A 14431-nucleotide genomic window follows, 5' to 3' on the forward strand; every position below is an offset into this window, starting at 1 on the left:
CAGAAACATTCAAATTCACCAAATTTCAGACAATTATCGCCAAAACATTTTGTAGTTATCAAACAAGTGACCTGTCAAAATAGCTCCACTGTTTCTGCTGTCTTGGGTACCCCTCCCCAATCTCAGACAACTAATAACATTTATTAGTTGTCCGAGCCCTAATGCACAGAACAAACTAATCTCGTGTCCATCCAAGGTAAACGTATACCAGTATTAATAAATTAGTTTTCTAGGAGTCAAAAATAGCATTGAAGAAATCGATAAGAAATGGACAAATCTACGTAAAGTACCTATATGCCAAGTATCAAAGCAATTGATCGAGTGGTTTTCTAGTACAAGTTGAAAATGGCATTTTTTTTAACCACAAATATTCGCTAAAAATTGGGAAATTTAGATATCTTCACCAAATTTGACAAATATCCACACAAGGTTTTGACATACCAGATATCAAATCAATTTCTAGGAGTTGAAAACTCAACTAACGACTTGCCAAGATGAACAGCTATATCTACGTTGATAGTGGAGCTAACGTTTGGCCTTGTAGATTATTGGTCAGCAACGTTATTGTCTTGAATTGTGTGCAAGTGAGATATAGGGGGGGGGGGAGACATTGAAAATATTCTGTGGCTGTTTTACTTGTTTTGATACGTGACCAAGAGATTGTATTATGCATTTGAAATGTTCTGCTGCAAGTACAATGTACACGTACTGTGGTTATTACACATTTATCAATACAATAAGAGGGCATTTCTAAACACTGTACAACTCGCATGCCATAAGCATAAAAGCTGCATTATATCACACACAGTCCATTCAGATAGACAGCGACAAACAAATGACTCATTTGTTAGGTGCACGGGAGATTGCCTTTATTGTTAGCAATGTACCATGCACGTACAAAGCAGTGGCTTGATCAACAACAAACATGTGTAACGTTCTCTATCACGGCAGTCACCTACATGCAAATTATCTGCTAGTAGGAAGTTCACCATGCACAAGTGAATTTTCATCCAGCCTGTGAGAGGCAAATCCCAGATTTATGTAGAACAGTTTGATTACATATTTGATTTTGTTTGAAGGAGGGATGACAATAAATTTAATTACACAGATATTAGATATTTGCTTCTAATGTCTGTTAAAGAGTTGTAAAATAAAATAAAAGACTGCATAATGGATGTAGTTAAGCCTGAAATACAGATGAAATACGTCTTTATTTGAACACTTTGCCCTGGTTGACTTTCTTGCCTTCAAAGTCTCCTTCCCAAGCAAAATATTCTTTGACTAATGTTTTAGTTTCTTCTGCATCTGGGTCAAGTTTCTTCCAGCTGTAGGATTCATAGTCAATTTGCCAGTCATCAGACAACTGAAAAAAAAAAAAGCAAACCTTTATAGCTTTTTGTCTACTATACGTAATCATGTAGAATAATTTCAACCTGCTTAACATATTACAGAACACATTATTCCCTACACCCAACTCCCCTACAGCACTAATTTGTTGAGCGTGTGGCATGGATTTTCTTAGTTGACTCAATGAATTTATAGGGAGTGTATACCTGCACATGACAAACAGTTGAGTAGTCAAAACTGCAATCTTGATTGTATTGCAGACAAACAGAGCACTAATTCACAGACTGAAAGCAAGTTCAGAGTCAAATGAAAAACATACTGCTTAATAAATATTATTGTCAAACAATTTGAGTTGCATATGCATATGAACATGATTTCTTTCTGTTGGCGGATTGTACAACACACCAGATTGGCACATTGCAATTAAACCAACACAAACTTGGCAACATTTCAAAATATTTGAATATCCAATTGTAAATTAATGAAGTATTGAGTGTGGTGTGGTGTGGTATACACTCTAGACACTGATTGGTAAGAGTAGCTGCGTTCATGTTAGACATTTCTGTCTGAACTGGCATCTTTATGTGGATATATATTTGAACAAAATCACAGCTCTTTAAATCTTGAATGTTGAATACAAAAATAACCAAAAAACAGAAATATTCTCTAATAAAATTAGAAGATTGCAGGTATGACTGATTGATGCGCGTCTACCTAACGTACATACATGTACATACCAAGTATCAAAGCAATCAAGGCTGGTTGTTTTCAAGAGAAAGTCAATATCAATAATGCTAAAAAAGTTGAAAAAAAAAAAAATTGTCTGAGGTTTGCAGAAATGCTTTGTTCAGATGTTCAGACAGGATAAGCTTTTATAGCCAAGTTATTTGAAAATGCGTGTCAAAAGTATGCATGTAAGATAAAGTGCGCCCTCAAGGGTGTTTGGAATTGTCAATGTTACCATTCAATCATCGGGGTTGAGGTTCTGTTCTGATGTTGTAATAATTGAAAAGCAAGAACAAATCAATGACATGATACAGTCCCAATCATGAAATAGTAAACATAATCAAGTAGTATCTCAAAGCAAGGTAAGAAGAAGCATGAAATATTAATAAAAAATGCTCTGTTAACCCTTTGCACACCTTAGATACTTTGTTGTAACAATGTTGCAGGGCCCATTACTAATTTGCATATTTGTACTCCCATTACCCAAAACTTTTTACCAATTCAGTGTGAGCCAGGTAGGTTGACATGTACACAGGGAAAAGAAGACTAGGACACTGTAGTTTCATTTCATTTAAAAAAACACACATTTACAATTCACTTGCTTTCTAATTTATTATAAAAAATATTACTCAATGCTGTAGCATACAGGCATGGTACCTGATAAAGCAGTCATCTTTACACAGAAATACATTACAAAACTTGCACCCACAGAATAACCCTTAGGAGTTTTCTTACCAATTCTAGAACAATATTTACAAGAACGTTTCTTTCGCTTGGAATTTGGTTGCATCATTTCACACTTATGAGTAGGGAGGTTTGCGCAACTCAAGCTGTTTTCAACACCAAGTGACTGTGGTTGTGGCCCACGTTTTTTACGACTACAGTACCCAGCAATGAGCTGACTTGATAAATCAAGACGAAAATCTAGTTGCCTATACCTTCTTCTTGGGTTAGGGGAGTGAGCAATTGAATATAAAATAAAAGAATTAACAATCATTCATTGGATAAAGAAGAAAAAAAGATACTTCCAATATTTCATATACTTTTTACTAATGGAATAGTAAGATGCCAACTGGTCACTCAGATTATATTGCAAAACAGAAAAAGGAGTAAAAAATGTTTTCCCACCCCTGGTGACATCTCTCCCACCTGGTGAACAATTTGTTGTCAGCATTCGAACTTCACGTTTATCATACCAGGTACAAGCAACAACTTTCTGACTCTGACGTACAATATAGTCACCTTTTTTCATTTTCACAGAATTCTTTATTTCCCCTGGCAGCCCTTTACTATTTTTACGAATGGTGCTACAAATATATGTGTCTTTGGAATATAAATCTAATGCTATCTGTACAGAACTGAAAAAATTATAATAAATATGGCGACCAAAATTAAAATATTGCTGTGTTAAATCACAGACAACCTGGTAACCAAGACCTTTCTCAGGAGTGCTTTTCTTGCCAGTGTATGGGGACATATGAAATGTGTAGCCTGTTCTGGGACATCCGACAGACCATATTTTGAAGCCCTACTTTACTGGCTTCCCGGGCATATATTGGACCATACGAGACCTGCCTGTAAATTTACACAAGGTCGATGATAGGCCGAACTTTGTAAAGACGATCGCGGTTTGGGTCAGTCCGATCAGGTTCGCTAACAGAATCACTGAGATGGAGATACTGGCTAATTTTGACGAACCTGTTTCGTGGCATGACTTTTGCCACTCCGGGAACTTGGAGACGGTCATATGAAGACCAATAACTTCCTGTCTATGTCTAGCGTATTTATTTGTTTCCCCAACCAACAAATCTAAAAAATCGTCCGTAAAATATAATTTAAAACAAGCAGCCTATCGGCTGAGATAGCTCCGCTGTTAGCAATGCACATTTCAATTAAAGAACTGAAGACATCATTAGAAAATGAACAATATGAATAGTATCAAAGCAATCGGACTTACAGTTTTTAACAAGAAGTCGAAAATATCACTTTTTACCAAAAATTACAAAAATATTCACCAAAATAAATTAATTAGAGAATTGAAGATATCATCACAAAATGGACAAATCTGAGAGAGGTCCACATGTAGTACCTATATATGTAATATCAAAGCAATCGGACTATTGGTTTTTAACAAGAAGTCGAAAATATCACTTTTTACCAAAAGTTACAAAAATATTCACCAAAATTAGAGAATTGAAGATATCATCACAAAATGAACAAATCTGAGAGAGGTCCACATTTAGTACCTATATATGTAGTATCAAAGCAATTGCACTTGCGGTTTTTAACAAGAAGTCGAAAATATCACTTTTTACCAAAAATGACAGGTCTTGGACCTGAAAACTGGTCGTCATGTGCTGGAATGTTCACGTTGGTCCTTTCATTTGACCAGATGTTTGGTGTATCGGCGATGTCATCGGCATCAGAGTCCGAGTCACTGTCGGCATCGGCATTCAGCAAGTCTAACAGTTCATTAGGATCGATGTCACTGCCACAGTTGCAATTCACATCTCAATCTCCCTTCGTCTATTTCTTCCACTGTAAAGCCTTCAAACTCAGTGTCTGAATCAGACTCATCGAAAAATCTCAGAATTGCGTCACGATCAGTTTGCGATGACAGCTCCGAGTCGGCCGGTTGTTGTGGCATCCCGGTACTGGGGCCCGCAGTCTGCTGTTCGCTAACAGTTTGGAAATTCATCACTGAGTTAAAACTTAAAACGTAGCACACAAATAGTTGTGAATAATTGCATAAAAAATCCAAAAATACTCGACAGGAATTTAATTTTTTCAATTACAAGTCAGCTGTGTTTACAAACAAATGCAAATACGCAGTGGAGGTCAACTGAATGATCGTGTCTGACAACCACTGAAAAACCTTGCATATTCCCGCCACAGTCAAATTAGTGTGTAATTTATTCATATATTCGGAAGAAGTATTCCTTATTTGGCAGGATTCTTTATTAGGAATATACATATGGAACAGTAGGGCGGGAATTACCGGGGCAACGACACAGTGATCGTGTTTAAATAATCAAACCAACGTTAATTGATGACAGTGTCGTTTGGCCTACAGAGGTCATTGGATATTCCCGTTTAAAACCCCCATTTTAAAGCGATATTTGGACACTGAATGAAAAAAATACATGGATATCCAGTGGAAATACAACGGAGGCGAAATAAGGACTTTCAGTGAAAAATAGCAACGAAACTGGGATTGCCTTTTTACAGAACCAGCGACTACGGCAATTTTCACGTGTTGTCCTCTGCTGGCACGCAAGACTGATTGCGATGACAGTCTGATTTTTCGACATTAAAAACTCGCCGACAAGGAAAAACAACATTTTATATAGGTAATTTATTTAAATAATGTTTTCAGTTCAGATGAATATAAATTTTATATGTATTATGCGTTTATTTTGGATAAAAACTGCGGTAGAATAAATGAACTTTCACCAAACATGCCGCTGTGTTTGTTTATTTATGCAAATTTTCACAGCTCTTCACAGACACCATCCGAAAAACCCGTTGTACAAGAAAAGTACGAGGACAATTCGTATGTAACTTTCAGTCTGGACGTACCTGTATTTCGAATTATTTTCATCAACAATTTATTTGTTCATGCAAAGATCAGAATCAACTTCTGTTTCAATCTATGAAATACCGGCCGTTTACGGCCGCATTGGGATTTTGACAGTGCATTAACGGGTGGCCTTTTACGACCGAATTGGGTTATCTTTGGTCAGAAATAAGTGGCCGTATATGGCCGCATTGGGGCGCAATAGGTTAATGCATATTGTGATATTACTGTAACTGCATCTGTTACAACTTTTACTTACTGGAAAAACAAGTTCTTGTCCCCTCCAGAACCAGATCCCAGAAATGGAGCTATTGTCATCTTCACCAAATATCAAGACAGAGCCATAGCAATTTTTTTTCAGTTTTTCAAGTCTTTGCATCATGCCTGAAAACCAAAGTCAACAATTAATTGCATTACATAATTCATTGAGTTTGAAATCGAACAGTCAGAGTATGTCAGAAAGCATGGCTACAGAATTGCATTTACAAAAACAAACTGACAGGCATTAAGGTTCCATTAACTTGAATGCACATACTAAGTTAAAAAAAAAAAAAAATACTCAATTTAGATAAATTGGATTACCAAATAAATATGCATATGTGCGACATTTATATAAAAAGTTTATAAATGATTACTAAGGAAATGTTGGAGAAACTGCATTTATAATAACCACCAGTTAGCCATTTTGAGTTTGATCTGAAAAACAAAGTGTCATGCAAAGTTTGAACGACACATGCATATATGATGTATATGGTTTCGGAAGGGCAGAAATGCTTTACTTTGATATATTTTTTACATTAACATTTGGCCATCTTGAACCTGATTGTGAAACCAGTAGACATGTACATGAATCCCAGGATGCAGCATAATGGGGCTAATATGCTGTCATTTCTTTTATTAGGAGATTTAGAATAACCATTAATATATCTTTTCCACTTAAAACATTGTGTACATGTTTTTTTTTTATTTAATTAAATGGACAACGCATCGTCCACACTGGCTGCCAAGCAAGCATTCATAACATTGGCTAAAATAAAATTGTATTTACTAAGGCATCATGTTTGGTTTTTTCACACATGTATAGGTAGATGAGGTAACGATAAAGGCAGATCCTCCAAAATCTTCACTGGAAATAATTGCTGTTATCGATACAAAATGAACTCTGATAGATCTTGCTTGTTCATTGAATTATTCGAGAACGAAAATAGTCCAAACTCCAAACAGTATGTAAATGTACCTTAAGTGAAGAAATGATTAGATGACATAAAAATTACTCACCACCAACTAAATTACAGGACATGTAAATTTTTGACAACTCTTCAGGATACAGATACTCGCTATACCAGATAGAATAACCTTCTTTATCAAAATGTTCCCAAAAATACGGAAGAGCAACAGTATACGTGTCACAGTTAGAAATGGTTCTTTTGAATTCATCCAAGTTGAAATCACTGCAGAAAAAAAATTAAACTGTTGTAAACCTGAAACCTGGAGGGTATATATTTAACAAACAAACATATACCATATTTTTTCTATTACCGTTAAAGTCCTAATATAAACCGCATGCGTAATAGTAACCGCACCCCCAATTCCTCCGGCTTCGGGGTTAAAGAGTTCTTAACAAAAATTGAAAACTTGAAAAGTACCTATTACTAACCGCACCCCCAATTCAACAAGACCGTGATTGACTTCATTGTTTCAACCAGCTGTTCCAAAACGGCATTGTTCCTAATCCTATTCATTTGTTTCGACAACATGCCTAAAAATATTCACACCTATTTATTGTTCAGCGGTGATAAGGATATCAGACAGGCAATGAAACTGCTTTTGTTCTGGCGGCGACCTCTGTCAATACTCTTTCTGAATACGTCCGTGTTTCGTAAGTTTTAGACAATGAGCTTTTATCACCGTAAAAGTGTGAAACTGAGCATTGAAGAATAATTTATCTTTCGAAAACAAATAATTTCTTGATTTAAAAAAAAAATCATGCCGTTTTCCCATGGAAATCAAAGGCAAAAGATCGCACTACATTATCGGTAAATCTCTTCCGTGTTGCGTTCACCCTGAGGTCGCTGAACTGTTATTAACATATTTAAATGAGCTATGTAATTTAGACACGTGGGCACCATCCAGCATTTTGATTGGTTAATTAGCAACTTGACCTATCCGGTCAATAATACGTCACGTGAGCATTCAAAAACATGATATCGTATCTGCTGTTTACATATGACTGAAATCATTCGCTTACGGGGAAACTAAGTTGAATTTTACTTGCATTTTATAACAATTCAATGAATTTATTTTTCGTGCGTTATTGTAATCACTACTAAATAATAATCACCAATATCAACACTTCGAAAACAAGTAAGTTATTCACTTGTGACCCGCAGCATGACTGGATCGAGCTACCGTTCTGTGATCATTTGCTACTAAGCAGTGCATTCGTGTTTTTATTTGAAACTTCTATTAGAATATACTTTTCGTTACCAAGAAAATTAAAAAAATAAATGCATATTACATTAAAAATACTGAGTATTTTTTGTATCATGTGGACATTTTTTTTGATTGACTGTAATTTTTCAACATTTCGTAACGCCTATTTTATAACCAAAATAAGGCCTTTCACTCTTCCCCAACGCCTATTCAAAAGATTGTACGGTGTATTGTTTGTTTTGTGCATGTGTTGTGGACAAAAAATGACCACGCCCATTTAGTGATTGCAATATGTACGTAATAGAAACCGCACCCCGAACTTGAGCTTTTGATCCCAATTTTTAAATTGATACATTGTAATATAAACCGCGGTTTATAATAGGACTTTAATGGTAGTAGCGCATACACTTAGGCGAATGACATGTACATGCATGTCTAAACAATAAAAGCAAAAGAAAGCAAATATGGTAATAGGTTAAGTTTAAAAGAAGAAATCACTGTAAGACAGTGCAATTTTTAATACATTAGCATATGAGAAACAATTTTGATAGTTGAAAATCTAGATAAGATGAATGGATGGATACAAACTAACAATGCACATGTTTCTTTGCATGGCAAGCAAGTTTAAAAGTCCTGAAACAATGCAATAATATATCTAAACATACTGGCTAAAGCAATATCTGAAACTCGTTTGTACAGTGTGCATGTTCCAAAATGATAATTTTGGAAAAGAAAATCATCTAGCATTCCAAAGGTTAATAGCATTTAAAAAATAGAGATAAGATTTCATGATTGAGTCATCAACAATTTGATGTACATGTATGATTTGAAGGTCAAGTCAAGGCTCCTTCCTATACAGGAGTAGAGAGTCAAACACACAAAAGTGTGGATTAAAATCAATCTCACCTTTTTGGGAGATCACCGAAGGGATCTTTTTTCTTGGGTTTCTTCGGAACATCGTCTTCTTCATCTTCCTTTGGTGCCTTTTCCTTTGGTGCTTTTTTTTCAGGTTTTTTTTTCTCTTCCTTTTTCTTATCTTTCTTACCAGCACCGCCATGCAACTCTTGGAATTTCTTAGCTAGGGATCACAAGAAATGAAAGCTATTAGAATTGATACAAATGCCATGGCAACCATTAATGACAACATCAAAAGTATTGAAAAGAATATGCAAACTGTTCTTTTTTGCCCGAGTACCAACCAAATTTACAATAAAAACAATCTGGTAAAGACGCATAAAAATAAATAAAACGTGGATGCCATTTGACAATTTTGAATAAAATCACGAAACAAACTGACATGCATCAGTAACCCATCAATGTGTGATGTTCTTTTGTTAAGCTTGGACGAATAGACCAGGCATGCCCGAGAAAGATAAAATAAATAAAATAATGTGCACCAAAGTACCTTTATGTTCATCGCATATGCTAAATTTGAACAGAATCCATCCATTCACAACCAAGATTGGGTTCCGAAATGGTGAAAATGTGTGATTTTGAAAGATTTTGGTCTTAAAATGGCTGCCAATCAGCCATTATGAATCAAATTCATTACCTAGTATAATGTCTGATGTATGTGTAGTTTAAGCTTGATTGGTCAATGATTGAGTGAGATATGGCTGGACAATAATGCACAAGTCAATGTTTTCGGACTGTCAGAAAGCGGAATAATTATTCCACAATATTAGAAAAGTGCCTTGTTGCTATAGTTACTGCAACAGGCTGTGATGACTGAAAACTAAGATGACATATACTGCAGGGTCTTCTATGTACGGATGTGGTTTTCTGATTGGTGTAAAAATCTACGATAAAAGTGCACTTTTGACAATTGCACCCCCCAGATTGCACCCCCTCTTGCTTTGAACATAAAGATTTCACCCAACTTACTGTCAAATTGTGCCATCTTTTCACATAGTGAGACATCACCTAAAACAGATTTAAATTCTGTTTGATTGATGAGAGTTGTAAACCACCTATTGACATTACTGTATGGCTTACGGAAGGCTGGCTCCAAAACCTATGGGACAATAAAAAGACACTGTCAAGTTTGTACTAAAAAAAAACACAAAGAATTCTTATAACAGTCCCCAGGTCAATGCAAACCCCATTACACCCATCCAGGTCACATTACCATTAACAGCCATGTTCCGTGTAAAATAAACCGACATTTTGCACTAAATGTGACAATATGCATCATCAGTCTGTGTGCCTGAATGGTTCACTAGAGTGTACTGACGTGCACAGATGTCAAAAGCATGAATTAGCATAATATTATGAGCAAAGTTCTACAAAGAAATCACTATTTCTCTGTATTGATTCTCGGAACTGATCATGTTATAAGATTACCACCTGATATCACTTATTAGTAGAGCTGGTTGGCTCATGGAGTAGTGAGCTGTATTATTCACTCGCCTATGATTCGTTAATAATAGCCCATGAACCTCACACTTATCAACCAGCTCTGCAGACTAGTGATATCAGACAATAACGTCATATTATAACCATTTTGCGATGCGACCCAATGCGATACAAGACTAATATCTTACTTGTTTGTACAGCATCAGTAAAGTAGATGCCACACTGATATCAGCAAGAGTGACGCGTTCTCCAACCAAGTATGTCCTCGTCTTCAGGTGATTATTCAGTATATTTAAAGCTTTCTTGATCTCCTCCTTTGCACGTTCAGTATTCTAAAATACACAAATAATATGCTAATACAGCAAGAACTAATCCATGATTACATACTGTAAAATGACTCATTTTCACTGGGTTTTAATTTTGCTGATTTACCATTTCAGGCATAATCAGTGGGTTTTAAATTCAGTTTTATCATTTAGATAATGTGTTCTATGCTGAATTTTACATACTGGGTTTTAATTCAGCACATTTTCCAGTCCGTGAAATAAGCAAAATTAAAACCCAGTGAATAATTAACCCCTTTACAGTTCTACTGTGGCTTATTTGGTGTATTCACACCATTTAGCAGCCTTGATTACTTGCTAGTGCCAATTAATTTGACATGCAGTAATAAAGTTATATTGCCTCTCTTTACTGAAAAACTTTTAAATTCCAAGTCCTACAATTCCCCAACATGTACACGATTGAACAACTTTCATTGATAAATGAATGTTGTGTAATCTATCATGTATGTGGAACTTGTTCTATTGCCTGCTGTCTGCAGCAGGAAGGGTGTACCATACATCTTAAAGACTTTTCTAACCTGCTTGTTGTATTGCATTATTCCTAATGTAGGGAATACCCATGTTGCTGAAGCAGGTAAAATTTCATTGTCTGCAAATCCAATCCACTGAAGAACCTGTACAGCATCGTTTCTGTTGCAACCATGGAGTGTATCATTACTAACTGGAAAAAAAAAATTATTATTGTTTAAATATTATACATGTCAAATCAAATGTATCACTGTCTAATAACCGATCGTAAACATCCATTTCTTGTATATGCAATTAGATTTTACAATGAACATAATACAGATTATTAATTTCTCCATTTTTAATTTGCCCATTAATACTCAAGACATTCGCATCAGCCTCCGCTGCACGTTGGTCGATACTCCTGCTGTACTGTTTCGTGCATACTTTTCAGCATCCTCATAATAACCTTATTATTATACATCTTTTCCTCCCAAGGATACATCATGGGGATGCCAAAATACAAAAAGTTTAGAACAGATTGAGCAAACTTCTTTGTATGGGGTGCGGTCGAACCCTGGTGGCTGCCATCTTTGTTTTTACGCATGTTATCGTTCCATATTTGGAATTCACATTTCCTAATATGGTAGGATGAAAATACACCGCAAAATTACAGAACGCTGTAGCTTATGGCGTTATGGTGACAGATGTATAATAATAATAATAAAATAATATTCTCACCGCTGTAGGCGATGGCATTGCTTTCAAAAATGCATGTTCCATCCGCAGCTTCAAATGCAGGAACCTGTAAAATACAGAGATTACGAGTAATTTTTTGTGTGAACGACCTACATGTATGTAAAACAAGTCGGATTTAACCAGCACCGAGTTTATCTGAAAGATCGTCCTGGGTAATGTTTTGGATATTTTGGGAGATCAACGGAACTAATGTTTTGTTTCTCAAGATTGTTTGTACAATTTCACTACTGCGGTTATTTTTTACGATATTCGTTTTTGCAGCACCAAAAGATCGTCCAGATGCTGAAACTGTGTTTACGGGTGATCTTTTGTGGTGGATGTTTAAGATAAATATTCCACATTATTGAAGTTTATAAGTAATAACACTGGTCTGCAGTATCTTAATTAGCATCTATGAACAAAACTCGTCTATGAATGTACACTACAGTGAAATCTGAAGAGTGATTATTGAAACAACCATAGAAGAGCAGAAATTAGGTTAATTTAAGCAAATTAGATAATTAATATACAGTTGTACATGTGGCAATTTTATATCATTGTATCATTTATGGGGTAGTAGGAATTCTGTGTATACTAAGTTCTGGTGAACCCGTATTTCAAAGCAACCGTACCGAATTTCACAACACACTGTATAGTTACATCAGAAACAACGTTCACCAGTGTATAACTATAAACGTGGCGGACAAAAAACAGCTGTTTTTGACGGATAACTCTGTCTGTTATGGTGCTTTTAATATGAATCAAATAACACACAAATGCGACAAACTTGCCTTTCCAACGGGAAACTTGCTCAAAAAGGCATCTGTTTTATTTGTCTCACCCAACTTAAATTCTGGGGGTTCAGATACAACTTTGAGACTGACACCACTGTAGGCAGCAGCGATCTGGATCTTCTGCGCCCGGAAATTATCGGGATACGTGTATAAAGTCTATTTAAATAAATAAATAAAAATAACTACAGTTAGAGGATATTTAGACGTATAGATCGACAATAATAACTAATAATTTGGTTGTGCGATGACATTGATTACGAACGATAACTGTGAAGTCATGCCGGTTGACACTCACCCCTGCCGCCATTGCTGAATCGAAAAGGAAGTTCTACATCGACAATAAAAGAATTATGGGAGTTTGTAAATATAGATATTTGGTCGTCAGAGGGCGATCGACGACAAACTCATATAACCAATCATTGTCTATTGTTGTGACGTACGGAGTGACAAAAACATGAAAAAGAAATTGTACTTGAAAATGAAATCCGTTTTTAATGATGCAAATCACCACATCAGCAAAACTGAAAAAAAAACATTGTTGAAAAACTAAAACAAAACGCATTTTCAGAACATTGGAAAAATGAAATACAGTTTAGAGGTTTACTTGACAAATATTGAACTCCAGACATTGCTTTTAGTGAGTTTCGTCTGAGTAACCATTCACTGAGAATTAATACAGGACGCCATATTTAGTTGCCAGCAAATGAAAGGGTATGTCTCCTCTGTAATCATAACCACAAATTCGATTTCTTTTCAGCAATAAATCCGAGTTAATTCCGTGACGCCAATATTTACGAACCTGTTTTGAATCTAGACAGCAACACCTGTTAGATATTGATATATGTCACTTAATATCCTTCCAAATTATTAGATTTTCTGCCGTTTTATTTTTTAATTTTTTTAATATTTTTCTCTGTGTGTGTGTTTTGTTGTCTTCTTTATCATGCATTGTTTTCATAATCATCCATTTTAATGGGCGTTAAGTGATTAAATAGATAAACAAAGGATTTTACGACATCCGGTGTACGGCGTATTCTTTTACCGTTATAAACAAACGACTAAAGCTAGCACGCAGACTTGGTGTTTTTCAATGAAATAACATTGTAGTCAGTTTATAGACGCATCTTCGCCAGTCAAGGACCATTTATTCGGCCGAAGACTCAACAATTCGTGGGCCGATTATATTAATGGTCGGCTTTATCGAAACTGTGCGATTCGGACGATGGTATAGGTTAAATCCGGGTTAGCATGAAAACCGGGTATACCGAAATCAAAATCGTCAACAAGGGAATACGAAATCCGAGACGAAACCACATTAGCCAGTGTTCCGTTTCTCTCAATGGCTGCACGTTGGTGACATCTTTAGGATTTCCATCGATGATACTTGCACTCAACTCACATTTGTGTTATAATTCTTGATAAGAATGATGTATATGTGGTTTATCGATGTTTCTAAGGCCGCGTTTAGACATGATTATGTAATAAACTTGTTGATTATAAGTATCCTACTTACGTGGAGTCGAATGTTTGTGGATTAGTATCGTTAGTATTGGTTCGTAGTCAATATTTGTGTACTGGGCCATTGTGAACACCTGCTTTATTTGGTAACGCTAAATGGAATTATGTCACCAGTTCTCTTCCACATATATACCTGTCATACATAGTTTTTT

General features: G+C 35.7%; 1 protein-coding gene across 1 annotated transcript; it reads right to left on the minus strand.

Annotated features, from left to right (window-relative positions):
- Positions 1–840: 840 nt before the first annotated feature.
- Eef1g (eukaryotic translation elongation factor 1 gamma) lies at positions 841–13072 on the minus strand. Its single transcript, NM_001184887.1, is given in 10 exon segments — positions 841–1363; positions 5910–6034; positions 6929–7101; positions 8990–9161; positions 9968–10097; positions 10627–10770; positions 11301–11443; positions 11971–12034; positions 12759–12917; positions 13057–13072. Coding segments are annotated over 10 exon segments (1275 nt in total). The 5' UTR covers positions 13069–13072; the 3' UTR covers positions 841–1210.
- Positions 13073–14431: the final 1359 nt, after the last annotated feature.

The sequence above is a fragment of the Saccoglossus kowalevskii genome, chromosome 2, assembly GCF_978046115.1.
Source record: "Saccoglossus kowalevskii chromosome 2, keSacKowa6.1, whole genome shotgun sequence".
In the NCBI taxonomy this organism is placed as follows: domain Eukaryota; kingdom Metazoa; phylum Hemichordata; class Enteropneusta; family Harrimaniidae; genus Saccoglossus; species Saccoglossus kowalevskii.